The 12,297-nt window shown below is 36.3% G+C and overlaps 2 protein-coding genes across 4 annotated transcripts in view; both read left to right on the top strand.

Annotated features, from left to right (window-relative positions):
* Positions 1-3,620, top strand: part of LOC149413195 (uncharacterized) — a 34,619-nt gene extending 30,999 nt beyond the window's left edge. Inside the window, exons 8-10 of the mRNA XM_089645319.1 lie at positions 118-340; positions 1,758-1,891; positions 3,044-3,620. Of these exons, the coding sequence (XP_089501445.1) occupies positions 118-340; positions 1,758-1,891; positions 3,044-3,259 (573 nt within the window). The 3' untranslated portion in view covers positions 3,260-3,620. The remainder of the gene's footprint in view (positions 1-117; positions 341-1,757; positions 1,892-3,043) is intronic.
* Positions 3,621-8,312: 4,692 nt separating this feature from the next.
* LOC149413196 (sex-lethal homolog) overlaps positions 8,313-12,297 on the top strand; it is a 32,732-nt gene continuing 28,747 nt past the window's right edge. For 2 of the 3 annotated variants that reach the window (XM_089645082.1, XM_089645083.1), the window contains exons 1-3: positions 8,313-8,514; positions 9,536-9,584; positions 11,780-12,067. In XM_089645082.1, the coding sequence (XP_089501208.1) occupies positions 8,480-8,514; positions 9,536-9,584; positions 11,780-12,067 (372 nt within the window). In that variant the 5' untranslated portion in view covers positions 8,313-8,479. Of the gene's footprint in view, positions 8,515-9,476; positions 9,585-11,779; positions 12,068-12,297 lie in introns of all 3 variants that reach the window. The other variant, XM_089645084.1, reaches the window with a different exon arrangement.

The following is a 12,297-nucleotide window of genomic DNA, read 5'->3' on the forward strand; positions in this document are numbered from 1 at the left end:
ACGGCCACCGCCATCTTAGATATCCGTCTGCGCACGCGCAGTCCTGTCACCCGTTACTCTTCGCACATATATGTAATGAATGTAATATTATACTATAGTATTGAATTAATATTCTAGGGATACTTCGGAGATCCGTACAGGTCCTGCCAGCCCGAGTGCACCAGCAACGCGGAGTGCCCGGCCGGAAAACCGTCCTGCCAGTACAACCAGTGCGTGGACCCGTGTGTGGGCGTCTGCGGCGTCAACGCAAACTGCCAGCTGAGGGGCGCGCAACCTATCTGCTCTTGCCCCAAGGACATGACGGGGGATCCCTTCATCAGCTGCAGGCTTTTCAATGACGGTAATAAGAAGGGTTTAATAGCTAGTACCTCGTGGAGCAAAATCGCAGTATTCCACATTTTATAGACGATATTCACATAGTGTGTTTGCCATGTAGCAGCTTGCACTTTTCTTCTATCATGTTGGTTCCACTGTTTTTTCTGCATCACTTACCTTGTTTCACATGACAGAAATAATGTTTGCTGTTTTATTCGTGTAATGTTTTGTAGATGTCAGGAGGTTGCAGGTTCCATTCTAGCACAGTACAATAACCATTGTGTTTTATGAAGGACACTAAGGAAAGCGAGCGCTGTTAGTACCTACCACAGATACGCCACCCAAGTGCCTAGGTAGATTGCACCGTTCGAAGGGGCTTATTGCACCTGAATAAAGCCTAGTATGAAATTTCATACAGGAATAAATGTTCGTCGCTCGGCATGTGACGATATGCTCGCCCGTAAATACTAGGCTTCTGACCTAGCCCGAAGACCTCGCAGAAGTTGGCTGTGAAAACTTCCACCCAATGTGTGAAAGAAATCATATCGCACTTTTTTTTACATTAGCTCCATACCGGAGGCCATTTGGAAAATAATTCCAATTAATCTATGTCATCTTTACGAATGGAAAGGAAAGATAGGGAAGGAAAACGTACAAGATATGTGGGTAGGAATCTGGGAGTCAGAATCCATCGCTCCCACTAGGAGTCCTACTGGCGAGGTCAAAAGGTCTCCGTCAATCAGTCTCTCCCGATGCAGCCTGCCTTGCAGTTGCTGGGCAGAAGCATCTGCCGCCAAGATCCGGACAAAACCTGACCCCATGAACCCGGGAACCCGTGCTAAATCACCACTTGGGGTGACCTATAGCAGAGGTGTTGGTTTCCGGGGCCGCGGTACCCACAACGCCTCTCGAATTGATCATTAAGGCTATGTCGTACGTAGTAATGCAAAATCATGTGTTTTTGGTTTGAAAATTTGGTCGCCTAGAAATGTTTCAGATGCTTTAATTAAATACTGCGAGTAGAATACATCTTGGACTTTGAAATAATCGAGTATTTTTTAGATAAGTCTTTTTATAAGCCCAGAAAAAAATAATGTATAAGGCCTATGAAAACTGCTTTAAAGTTCAAAATCTCCTACTTACGAACCCATTTTCGGTTACGATTTTATTGTATAATGTGGCAAATTAAGTTATTTATAAAATGATAGAAAAAAAATTAAATATTTATGCCTGAACATCCACAAAATAAAATAAAAGGCACTCTTTGGCCATGTTTTTTTCATGCATAAATCAAAACAGGCGGATGGTGTTAAGCGGGAATTTAAACCTTATCGCCATCTACGTAAGGGTTGTTATTGATAGCGGCTCAATTTAAAATATTACACGACATAGTGCATCGCCTTGACACTGCATCCATTCATTATTATTGTTTTATATTTCAGGAGACCTATGCGAGCCCAATCCGTGCGGAATTAATGCTCAGTGCCAACCCGGCTTCGACAACACCAATAGAAAGCGGCCGGTGTGCACCTGCCTTCCCGGATATGTGGGCAACGCTCTGGTCAGCTGTCAGAGGGTAATTATGAATTATTACTATAAGCAATATATTATTTATACATAAAAATTGAAAAAAATCTCCCAAGAAAGAATAAATGCCGCCGCGCCGACGGGAATTGAACCGTTCAGCTGTTGTTATCATTTTCAGATGAAAAAAATGTATTTAGCAATAATTGTTGAATGAAAAATACTAATACATATTGAATTATTTAACGGGTTTGGAATAAGCTGACGTAGCTTAATGCTTAGAGCAGCTGACCGGCAGTCGGTTTCGGGTTCAATCCCCGTCGGCGGCATTTAATCTTTCTCGAGAGATTTTTTCAATTTGTACCTATGGGTATTACAGACGAATAATTATTGATTTTAATACTTTGTTACACTTTGTGCTATGCATAAAAAACTTTTCTTATAAACATTAGTTTATCTAAATAAACAAAATTTTAAGTTTTTACTTTAATATTGTGGGGTTATTACTAGAACTAGGTGAAGCCTAGTATTGACGTACGAAATGTCCGGCCGAGCACGACGTCAAAGGAGCATTTGCAAATGGATCTGTCCGGTAGACATGCATTCAAAAGAGTCTCTATGTTCAATTTATAGAATGAAAGTAGAAGATTCAACTTTGGGTATCTATTCCAAAAGCCTGTTCTGGCGGACCTTTTCGGTAACCTCGTGACACTTCTTGGATGTATTGACATTATTCTTAGATTCGTACTTGGTGGCATACCTGGGCGAGGAAATAAATGTATGGTTTTGTGTATAACTCGAAAAACTGATTTCAAAGTTACCTAGTCATTGCCGGCCCTTTGGCAAAAGGTGCCTGGAGCTAGTAAACATCTCAAGGGCGCTGTGTTAAGTGTTAGGTATTATAAACGCCTTGGCTCCTTGGTCCGTAAGTGCATTGGTAAGTTGGCGCCCGGAGTGGACTGCTCCAATTTTACCTTAAGAGGGCCGGCCCGGTACCTAGTTGTAGGTAGGGATTCGGCACTACTCTGCGATATTAGAATGTAGAAGCTATGGTACGACGACAACGGTGCCCCAATGGAAGTGACTCAGAGGCAAACCAAGAAAGAGATGGAAGTCTCGGAGGACTAGACGCGAACAGCGAGGGACCGCAACCAGTTTGTGAAGGAGGTCACCAACAATCTGACCATGTTTGTTTTTATTCCAGGGTGAGTGCCAGACCGACGACGAGTGCCCGCAGAATCGTGCGTGTGTAGGATACGCGTGCACTGACCCGTGCCAGGGCCAGTGCGGTGCCGGTGCCCAGTGCCAGGCGCGCCGACACATCGCCGTGTGCACGTGCCCAGATGGCACGCAGGGAGACGCGCTCAACAACTGTGCCACCAGGAGAACCTCCGCCAACTACATCTACAGGGGATACTGAATCCTAACCTAACGTCAAAAAAGAAACCTAACCCAACCTCGCCTAAAAATATAGTTTGAACCCTTTATTGTAAAAAAAATGCCGAAATTTTACAAGAAAAAGTCTTATTTAAGCAGGAAATACCTCCTTGGTTCAAATACACGAAATAATACCGAATTTAAAAAACTAATACTGCATTATTTGAAAAATTGTTTTGTATACAATAATATTATTGATGTGGATATTTAGATTATAGACTAATCTTCATAGAAGTGTGAAAAAACAGAAATTATGACACTCGCTTATTATAAAAGCGATGTATCTTGCCATGGATTTAAACCATATATTTTAGTTGTATAATAAAATAAACTAATGTTTTGTATATTCTTTGTTTAATTCCAATGACTTTTTGATAATCGAGTGAAAGTTCGAATTCATAGTTATTTTGCTCTCCTAATGTCTACATATCCAGTAGACTAAAAAAAAGACACTTCTTTCAGCCAACGGCGCACTGTGATTCGCCCCATACAAACTAGAAAGTATATTGAGGTATATAAATCACTTTGGAATTTTGGAACGATGGCGTCATGTGGTTATTTCCAGATAGACAGCGTCATAAATGCATACTTAATTGGTGAATGACAATTCAACACCCCTTTAAAAAGTGATATAAAGCTATGAAAAGTGATGAAACTATTTAACCTAGTTTTGTTTCATCACTTTTCATGACTTTATATAACATTTTAAAGGCGTCATAAAGCCGATTAATGCACGGATTGATTAATACCAGAGTCCGAAAGTCTGGTAATTAGTTTATCAAATCTTCAGATATTTATTCACTTTTGTATTTCGGTTCTGAAAATAGTGAGTTTAGTTTGGAAGGGATGAAGTATATTTTTTTCTAATACGTAAATAAAAATCATCTTAGATTTTTTTTTAAATTATAATTTCTATGTGGTCTAAAAAATATTATATTTTAACATATCGAGAATTTGTTCGGTAGATTATATCACAATGACATGATTAATTACCAAATTAATATTTTTTCTATTCAAATCACTTTCGATGTTTTTCCGCACGAATCTGCATCAAGCTTATATTTTTTTTTTACAAGCACCATATGCGATATATCCATGCAGGAACTGTTCGTAACATGGAGAAGTTTTCCGAAGAAAGAGAGGCCTCGGGAAACGGATAATAATATTTTAAGTATATTTGAACTTGAAAAGCTCAGCATTTGGTGAAAAGCATTTGAGAAGTGGAGGTGCGTTTACTTTTTTTTCCTAAAACTTGTAAATACTGTCCATGACCAAAGATGCGGTTAAATTAATAATTTTGTGCAAATAGTAATTAATATTTGAGCGTATTTAAATTTTTTTTTTCAAATTTGGGTCAAATCAAAGACCCTATAATATATATATATATATATATTAATTTTTTTTAACTGTTCAACAGACGAGCTGTTTATTTTATTTTATTTATTTGGGAAAATCAACAGATTATTTACATATATAAACTAAATAATAAAGATAAAATCCAATAACAGATTTTCATTTAAAATTATAATAATAATAAAAAATATTTTAAAAAAAACTAAGGGTTCTGTACCCGTGGCCTGAGAGATTTACAAAAAATACAATATTGTAAATAATAAATAAAAAATAATAGAAGATGTAAGAACACAAATATATAAAAAAATTAAAGTTAACTGATATACTAATAGCCAGCTAAATTTAAAAAAAAATTAAAGTTAACTGATATACTAATAACTAGGGAATGCAATCCCGGTATACCGGGATCCCGAAATACCGAGATCCCGCAGACATTTTGCGGGACTAATCTCGGTCGAAAATTTTGCGGGATCCCGCTGTATTGGCGGGATTACAGAGAAGCGAAGCTCATACATTTAAAAATTCGCCCACAAAGAACGATCTGCTGCAGACTTACATGACAAAAGACATGGGAAAAAATATTGCTTTATTATTGGACTGTAAAACAAGGTGGTCAAGCCTGAGGAAAATTAAAGGTATTTGGTTAAATATACCCCACAGGTGGATTACAAATACTTGATCGATGTGTTAGAATTTTTATCGTCCAGCTTGCATAAAAACGAAACACTGTGCGGCGTCTCGCCGCGAGTCGCTTCGAACCACGTTTTTTGGTAACAGTAATGCTACGTATAAATTGGACAAACTTTAGCAACAGTAAGCGGCGTTTGGTGCCGTTGCTTTGTTCCTTTCCCGTAATTCGTGGTTCGGCTCTCCGAAATTGTGTCCTATTTATTCGCACCTTGACGTGAAGGCTCCATAGTAAGCGTTCGAAAAGAAGAAAGTGGTTTGAAAAGGAGATATTTTAATACGTTTGTTGGATGAAGCGCGCTAATATTAAAAACGATAATAATTAAGGGAAAATGGTTAAAAATATCTAATAAAAAACGACTCGTTTAAAATGGAGTCAAATCTCTCGACAAATGCCTAAGTTACACATATTACACATTTACAGTTTGACATATTAAATAATAAAACAAAATCTCTCAACAAATGCCTAAGTTGCACATATTACACATTTACAGTTTGACATATTAAATAATAGAACAAAATCTCTCGACTAATGCCTATGTTGGACATATTACACATTTACAGTTTCACATATTAAATAATAGAACAAAATCTCTCGACAAATGCCTAAGTTACACATTTACAGTTTGACATATAAAATAATAGAACAAAATCTCTCGACAAATGCCTAAGTTACACATTTACAGTTTGACATATTAAATAATAGAACAAAATCTCTCGAAAAATGCCTAAGTTGCACATATTAAACATTTACAGTTTGACATATTGAATAATAGAACAAAATATCCGAAAAATGCCTAAGTTGCACATATTACACATTTACAGTTTGACATATTGAATAATAGAACAAAATCTCTCGACAAATGCCTAAGTTGCACATATTAAACATTTACAGTTTGACATATTAAATAATAGAACAAAATCTCTCGACAAATGCCTATGTTGCACATATTACACAATATTAACAGTTTGACATATTAAATAACAGAACAAAATGAGTTTTTTTAATTATTTTCCTAGCACACTTGATTTTTTCTAAGAGAGGTAATTTCATATAATTACCGTTTTGACTCTACAAATGTATACATATCTTCAAAAATAACATAAATATTTTTAGGAATTTAAAAACTTGCTTAAATAATATTGAAGCGGAACCTTCCGACATACTAACAAAATCAAACATGGCGTTAAAACAGGCGAATTTTGAAAAAAAAATTGAACTCTAATGCATATTTTACCGTCTTTCCGACGTAAATATTATTGTAATTACTAGCTGACGTGTACCCAGCGTTGTTCGACTTTTCTCTACTTTCTGTAAATATTATTGTAATTACTAGCTGACGTGTACCCAGCGTTGCTCAAATTTTCTCTACTTTCTGTAAATATTATTGTAATTACTAGCTGACATACCCAGCGTTGCTCGACTTTTCTCTATTTTCTGTAAATATTATTGTAATTACTTACTGACATACCCAGCGTTGCTCGACTTTTCTCTATTTTCTGTAAATATTATTGTGATTACTAGCTGACGTGTACCCAGCGTTGCTCAACTTTTCTCTACTTTCTGTAAATATTATTGTAATTACTAGCTGACATACCCAGCGTTGCTCGACTTTTCTCTATTTTCTATAAATATTATTGTAATTACTAACTGACATGTACCCAGCGTTGCTCGACTTTTCTCTATTTTCTATAAATATTATTGTAATTACTAACTGACATGTACCCAGCGTTGCTCGACTTTTCTCTATTTTAATATTGCATTACAAAAGAATCCCTACTTATTATTTGAATGCCGTGAATGCCTTTCTAAAGGTGCCTGTAAACGATCAAATTTGTTTGTCAAATTTTACGTTTGCTCGTCACGTGTTTGATGAGCAAGGCCTGGCAAGGCCGCAAACGTTCAAATGAAGTTTGTCAAATATTAGTTCATTTATTTCCAGCTTTCGCCGGGAATTGTCTTTTGACGTTTATTGTATCCGGTCTGAAGTGGGGTGAATAGCGAAATATTTTGTGTTGTTAAAAATGACGGATGCGGACAAAGCATTTCTTGCGTTGACATTAGCTCTGTGTCTTAAAAAGAAAAAAAGAAGGTGTTGGTCTAGAGAATGGCTAAAATTAAGAGCTAAATATACCCATGAAAATTTGCTTAGGGATATATTACGTACAGAACCAGAAGATTATGGTAACTTTCTGCGAATGGATAACCCAACCTTTAATTACTTGTTAGAAATGTTGATTTTTTTTTTCACGTCTTCTTCCGTAATATTGGCGCGAAATACTTTTAATAAATCCGTTATTGTTTTTATTCCTATGTTTCTTTTATTCTTGTCCATATAGTCCCTGCATTTTACTTTCCACAGTTGCGGCAGATCGCGATATATGGATATAAAATGTAATAAAAAGTCTCTTTCACTTATAACATTCGATGACGCAGCACTCTCCATAGTGATGGCACACGAAACTGACGTTTGTTTGATAAACACCCCCGCAAACGTTCAAACATGTTCTCAAATATCGTTCAAACTTTCCGTCAATCAGAATTTCTGACAAACACGTCAAACACGTAGTTTGTTTGACAAGCACATCAAACAAGGCCGCAGACGTTCAAATAATTTGACAAACACGTAAATTTGACAAACAAATTTGATCGTTTACAGGCACCTTAAAATAATATTTTTTACGGATAGTGCTGCAAATTTTATCTGCATATTTTGGAACAGACCAATTACGTTATAACACGACCAAGTTTAAATTTCATAGATAAAATAATAACCTCTATCTGTATATTGAATACGGTTGTTATTAGCAAAGCAATTGTTAAATATTTTTAGAGCCCTAGCAAATAATGATGTGATCATAATTACGAACTTCACGCTAAAATAGCACTTAAAGCAAACTTCTTAAAGACTTTATTGACGTGTACTATAATACTTTTTTTGATACATCGTACAACCCCTCCTTTCGACGCTAGGTTAGCAAAGCAAAGGCAAAAGGGAGATAGAAATAGAAAATGTAAATGGCTATTTGCTAAAAGCGGTTATCGAATCACGCTGCGACTGATTGAGATCTGATATGAAATAAAAAACACGTTTTGGATCGCAATGCGGCTGATGATATTATCGCTGAAAAAGAATTTAAAATTGAAAGGTTTCAATTCGAAATGGATGGTTATTACCATCGGAATCAACACATAAGGTAAGTCTCGAATTTGCGAAGCCCCGCAGGGTATCGCCTGTCAAAATACTAACTCAGATTTTTCTATCTCACTATAAACATTCCCAGATTTATTAGAGTTTTATTAATCTACCGGGTTTTAGTTTAATTTTGAAGTGAGTAATTTGTTTATTCGTATTTCTTCACGAAGCATCGGAACATGTAGAAATTGTCACAACAGTAGATGATGCATTATTTTCAGTTTTAGCAAATCACAGCTATCCCAATTTCAAGCATGATGCATTTCATTCAATCATCAGTCATAATGTTCAGAGAATGTTTAAATAAAAGGATTCATTGTAGTATGTTCTAATGTCATTCATACTTCAATCAATTTTGTTTTAAATCCATCAAAATATGAATATTTCCGCAAAATATTGCAGCCATTATGTCTATTTAGATCAATGACATTACAATACAATTTAGTTACGATTATTTCTATGTACAATATTATTTAAAAATAGAATATTTAAATAAAATTTCAAAACAAATTGTCATAATATAAATGTCATTCGTCCCTCATATTCTCTGGTGAGTTTTCTTAAAATCCTCCTCTTAAAACATGGTTTATCAAAACCTGTACAAAACCGTTCTTATATCACAATTGATGATTTCATCATATGAGTTCATACCTTCCATTATTTTGTAGGAACTTTGTTGCATACATACCTCTTCTATTCTTACAATATTGTAGTAATATTATGTCTCAAAGTATTGATTCTTGGGGTACTAAACCATGTCTTCATTCCTCCGTAAGACATTGTCTGCCCCGATGTTGTACACTGTAAGGCTGTACAAAACATTGGCTCAAGGCAATTAGCGCAACACAGCTTTAATACCCAAGCCAAACAATATTATGTTATGCAAATCTTAAATCATGTTTCTTGTTTAGTTAGTTCTGTGAGTGTCTCTATTTGTTACTTATGTTCTGATTTGTTTTGCAGGATATAGATAAAAGTGTCTAATTGGTGTGTTTTGTTCTGACATTGCTTGCACCCTGCAGCAGCAGTTGGGATCAGCGATATTCCTCATCAGCATACGACTATAATACTGTGAGTACATACACCTTTTGTATCTATAATATTGTCATGTGATCTGACCATAGCCAATCATCAAACCTTCCTATATAAATGTCACTTAAGGTCAGCGCACGATTATGACATACTTCGTAGAGTTAATCCACTCTAAATATATTGTCTGGTGAACTTGATGTGTCCATTGCCAGGGTGCTTATATGTAATCATGCTTACTTCATTGCTATGAGTCTAATCTCTTAACACATTATCAGACATCATAGACATATGAATATTAGTAGACCTGCCCTAAGTGATTAAAAGCGTATTATTCCCCACTCCCCATACCGGTTCCATTGGAGCCGGCTGGGCTCGCGTATGGCTTCCCGTGAATCTTGAGAATGTGACGTCATCATTCTTGTTCGAACTAGCGTCGAGCTATGGTCGAGGCGTTTTATGAAATAACACGGCAAAATAGTGGCTTGTGATATGAAAACTTGTAAAAATAGATGTGAAAAAGAGAATAAACCCAATTGTCGTATTACATTCCATATGTAAGCATCATTTTAAGCTTATTCACATCGTATAATATGAATCAGTTGTAGAAACATATACTATTACATCGAGATACATCTGGTCGAATGTAGCGATTCTCAAGTGTGCGCATCGTTGTTACTGGGAAGTAAATTATGAACACTTATAAAAGTGTCTTAACTAAATACGTAAACAAAATATTCGACTCTGAAAATAGAAGAATTTTTTTTTGCCGAATTTTGACTTGGCAAATTTGTTCATAACGTGGCGAGTAATTTGCGCTCCCATGTAAAAATGTCTATTCATTCAAAAGCAGATTTTACTTTTAAGAACTAAATGGTGATATTAAAATGCGAGATGCCTATATACTGTCAGATTGATTTATTGACGAATCACAGTCAGCTTTACCCCCTTCGTTCTTCAACAGTTGATTTTACCCCTCACCTTTAATTTCTAGTCTATATATTCTTATGTCTGTGTCAGACATATTCCCCTTAGCGGAAAATTTGTAATTTTTAGAACGTAGGCTGGAATGCTGTGTTTTTTCTACTCGGATTTCTATAGAAGATGTTCCGAAGAACTGAAAGGACATTGGTGCAAAGCCCGGAAATTTGTACTCGGTCAACATTATTTGCCACTTTAGATTGTGTTGTTTTTGTTCTGAAAAGCTTGACTGTGGAATGATTTTACCAGCTTTTGTTCTTCACTCTTACCTCAGATGTCTCTTCTAAACCAAGGTTCACTTCTACCTTTCCTTTCCCTCCACACAACATCCCCGAAGATGACCTGTAAAGTGTAAAAAACCTCAGAGCCTCTTTTGCCAAGTAAATTGATATATCATGCTATAATTATTACGGATAACACAACTCATGGAAGCAATTGAAACTTACAAGTACCACTGCCAAATTCTGTAGAGCTGTACACACTGAACAGAAAATTCGTAGAAGTGTGGAACAGCCGGTTTGATAGAAAATCGATGTTGGCGATTTCCTGACCTTTTGACTTCTAGTCCCCAGATAGGCCAATGAGACCGATTATCTGTTTGAAACACGATCACACGATCATTACATCATCACAAACCCCTCACACGATCATAAAACCAGAGCCAAGCAAACAGACATGCTAAATATTCCTAAATGTAATTCTACCTTTGGACAAAGAATTTTTAGTAATAACATTATATAATAAACTCCCTCTCAACATCAAACAAAGGAAAACGAAAAATAACTACATTAAGGACATCAAATCTTGGCTTAAGGAAATATCGGAAGAAGAACTAGCTAATATATTTAAAACGTCATCTTAGTCGCTGAAAACGTATACTAACATATATAGTCCCCCTCAGCATAGGATCTCCTAGTGAGGAGGACTTCAATGATCTGTTTTAATTTTATATATATATTTTATTTCATGTGCCATACAAAAATGTACCTAATTATTTAAAAAAGTAACTAAATAAAAAAATAATAAAAAAAGAATTTCAATATCAATTTCACCCAAAGTAAGATAAAATTTACCTTTAGGCACACCTATCGGTTTCTCTTCAGTGGCTATAAAGCTGTGTGTCCCAAAGGAGAAGAAATTTGAAATTTTGTTTGTTTGATTATGAAAAATGTTATTAATGACATTTAGGTTACTTTTTTGTGAAAAATAATGAACTCAGTAATACACTTGTAAAACAATGTCTTCAACGCTTCCAGCCGCACGTGGTGTACCCTCAGCGCCGAGGCAGTCTCCCTTCGGGCAAATACCCCGGTTTCATGTCGTCCATGGGGGGCGGTGGGGGCTTCTACGGAAGTGGCGGCAGCATGGGGGGTGGCAGTCTGGGCGACCAGGACGCGCCCCCGCAAGGCCAGTCGCAGGTGGACAACTCCAAGACCAACCTCATCGTCAACTACCTGCCGCAGAGCATGACTGACAAGGACCTGTACTCGCTGTTTGTCGGCTTCGGCACGGTCGAGAGCTGTCGCTTGATGAAGGACTTTAAGGTATTCTTTTTTAATTAATACATTGATCAAAGATACATACTCCGTGGTCGAGGAGTAAGGCCCTTCGTACACAGAGATACGTATAAGCTAGTAGCCGATAAGCTACTCTTTAAAGCTGGTTTCCGTACAGAGCGCTACCCAAATTACAGTGAACTTGATTACTTTTTCAAGTTTAGATTTAATACAATATTAAGTGACTATATTTATTTATTTATTAAACGCCATAAAAG

This window comes from Hesperophylax consimilis, chromosome 22 (assembly GCF_061612785.1).
Source record: "Hesperophylax consimilis isolate HC1 chromosome 22, BYU_Hcon_1.0, whole genome shotgun sequence".
Lineage (NCBI taxonomy): Eukaryota > Metazoa > Arthropoda > Insecta > Trichoptera > Limnephilidae > Hesperophylax > Hesperophylax consimilis.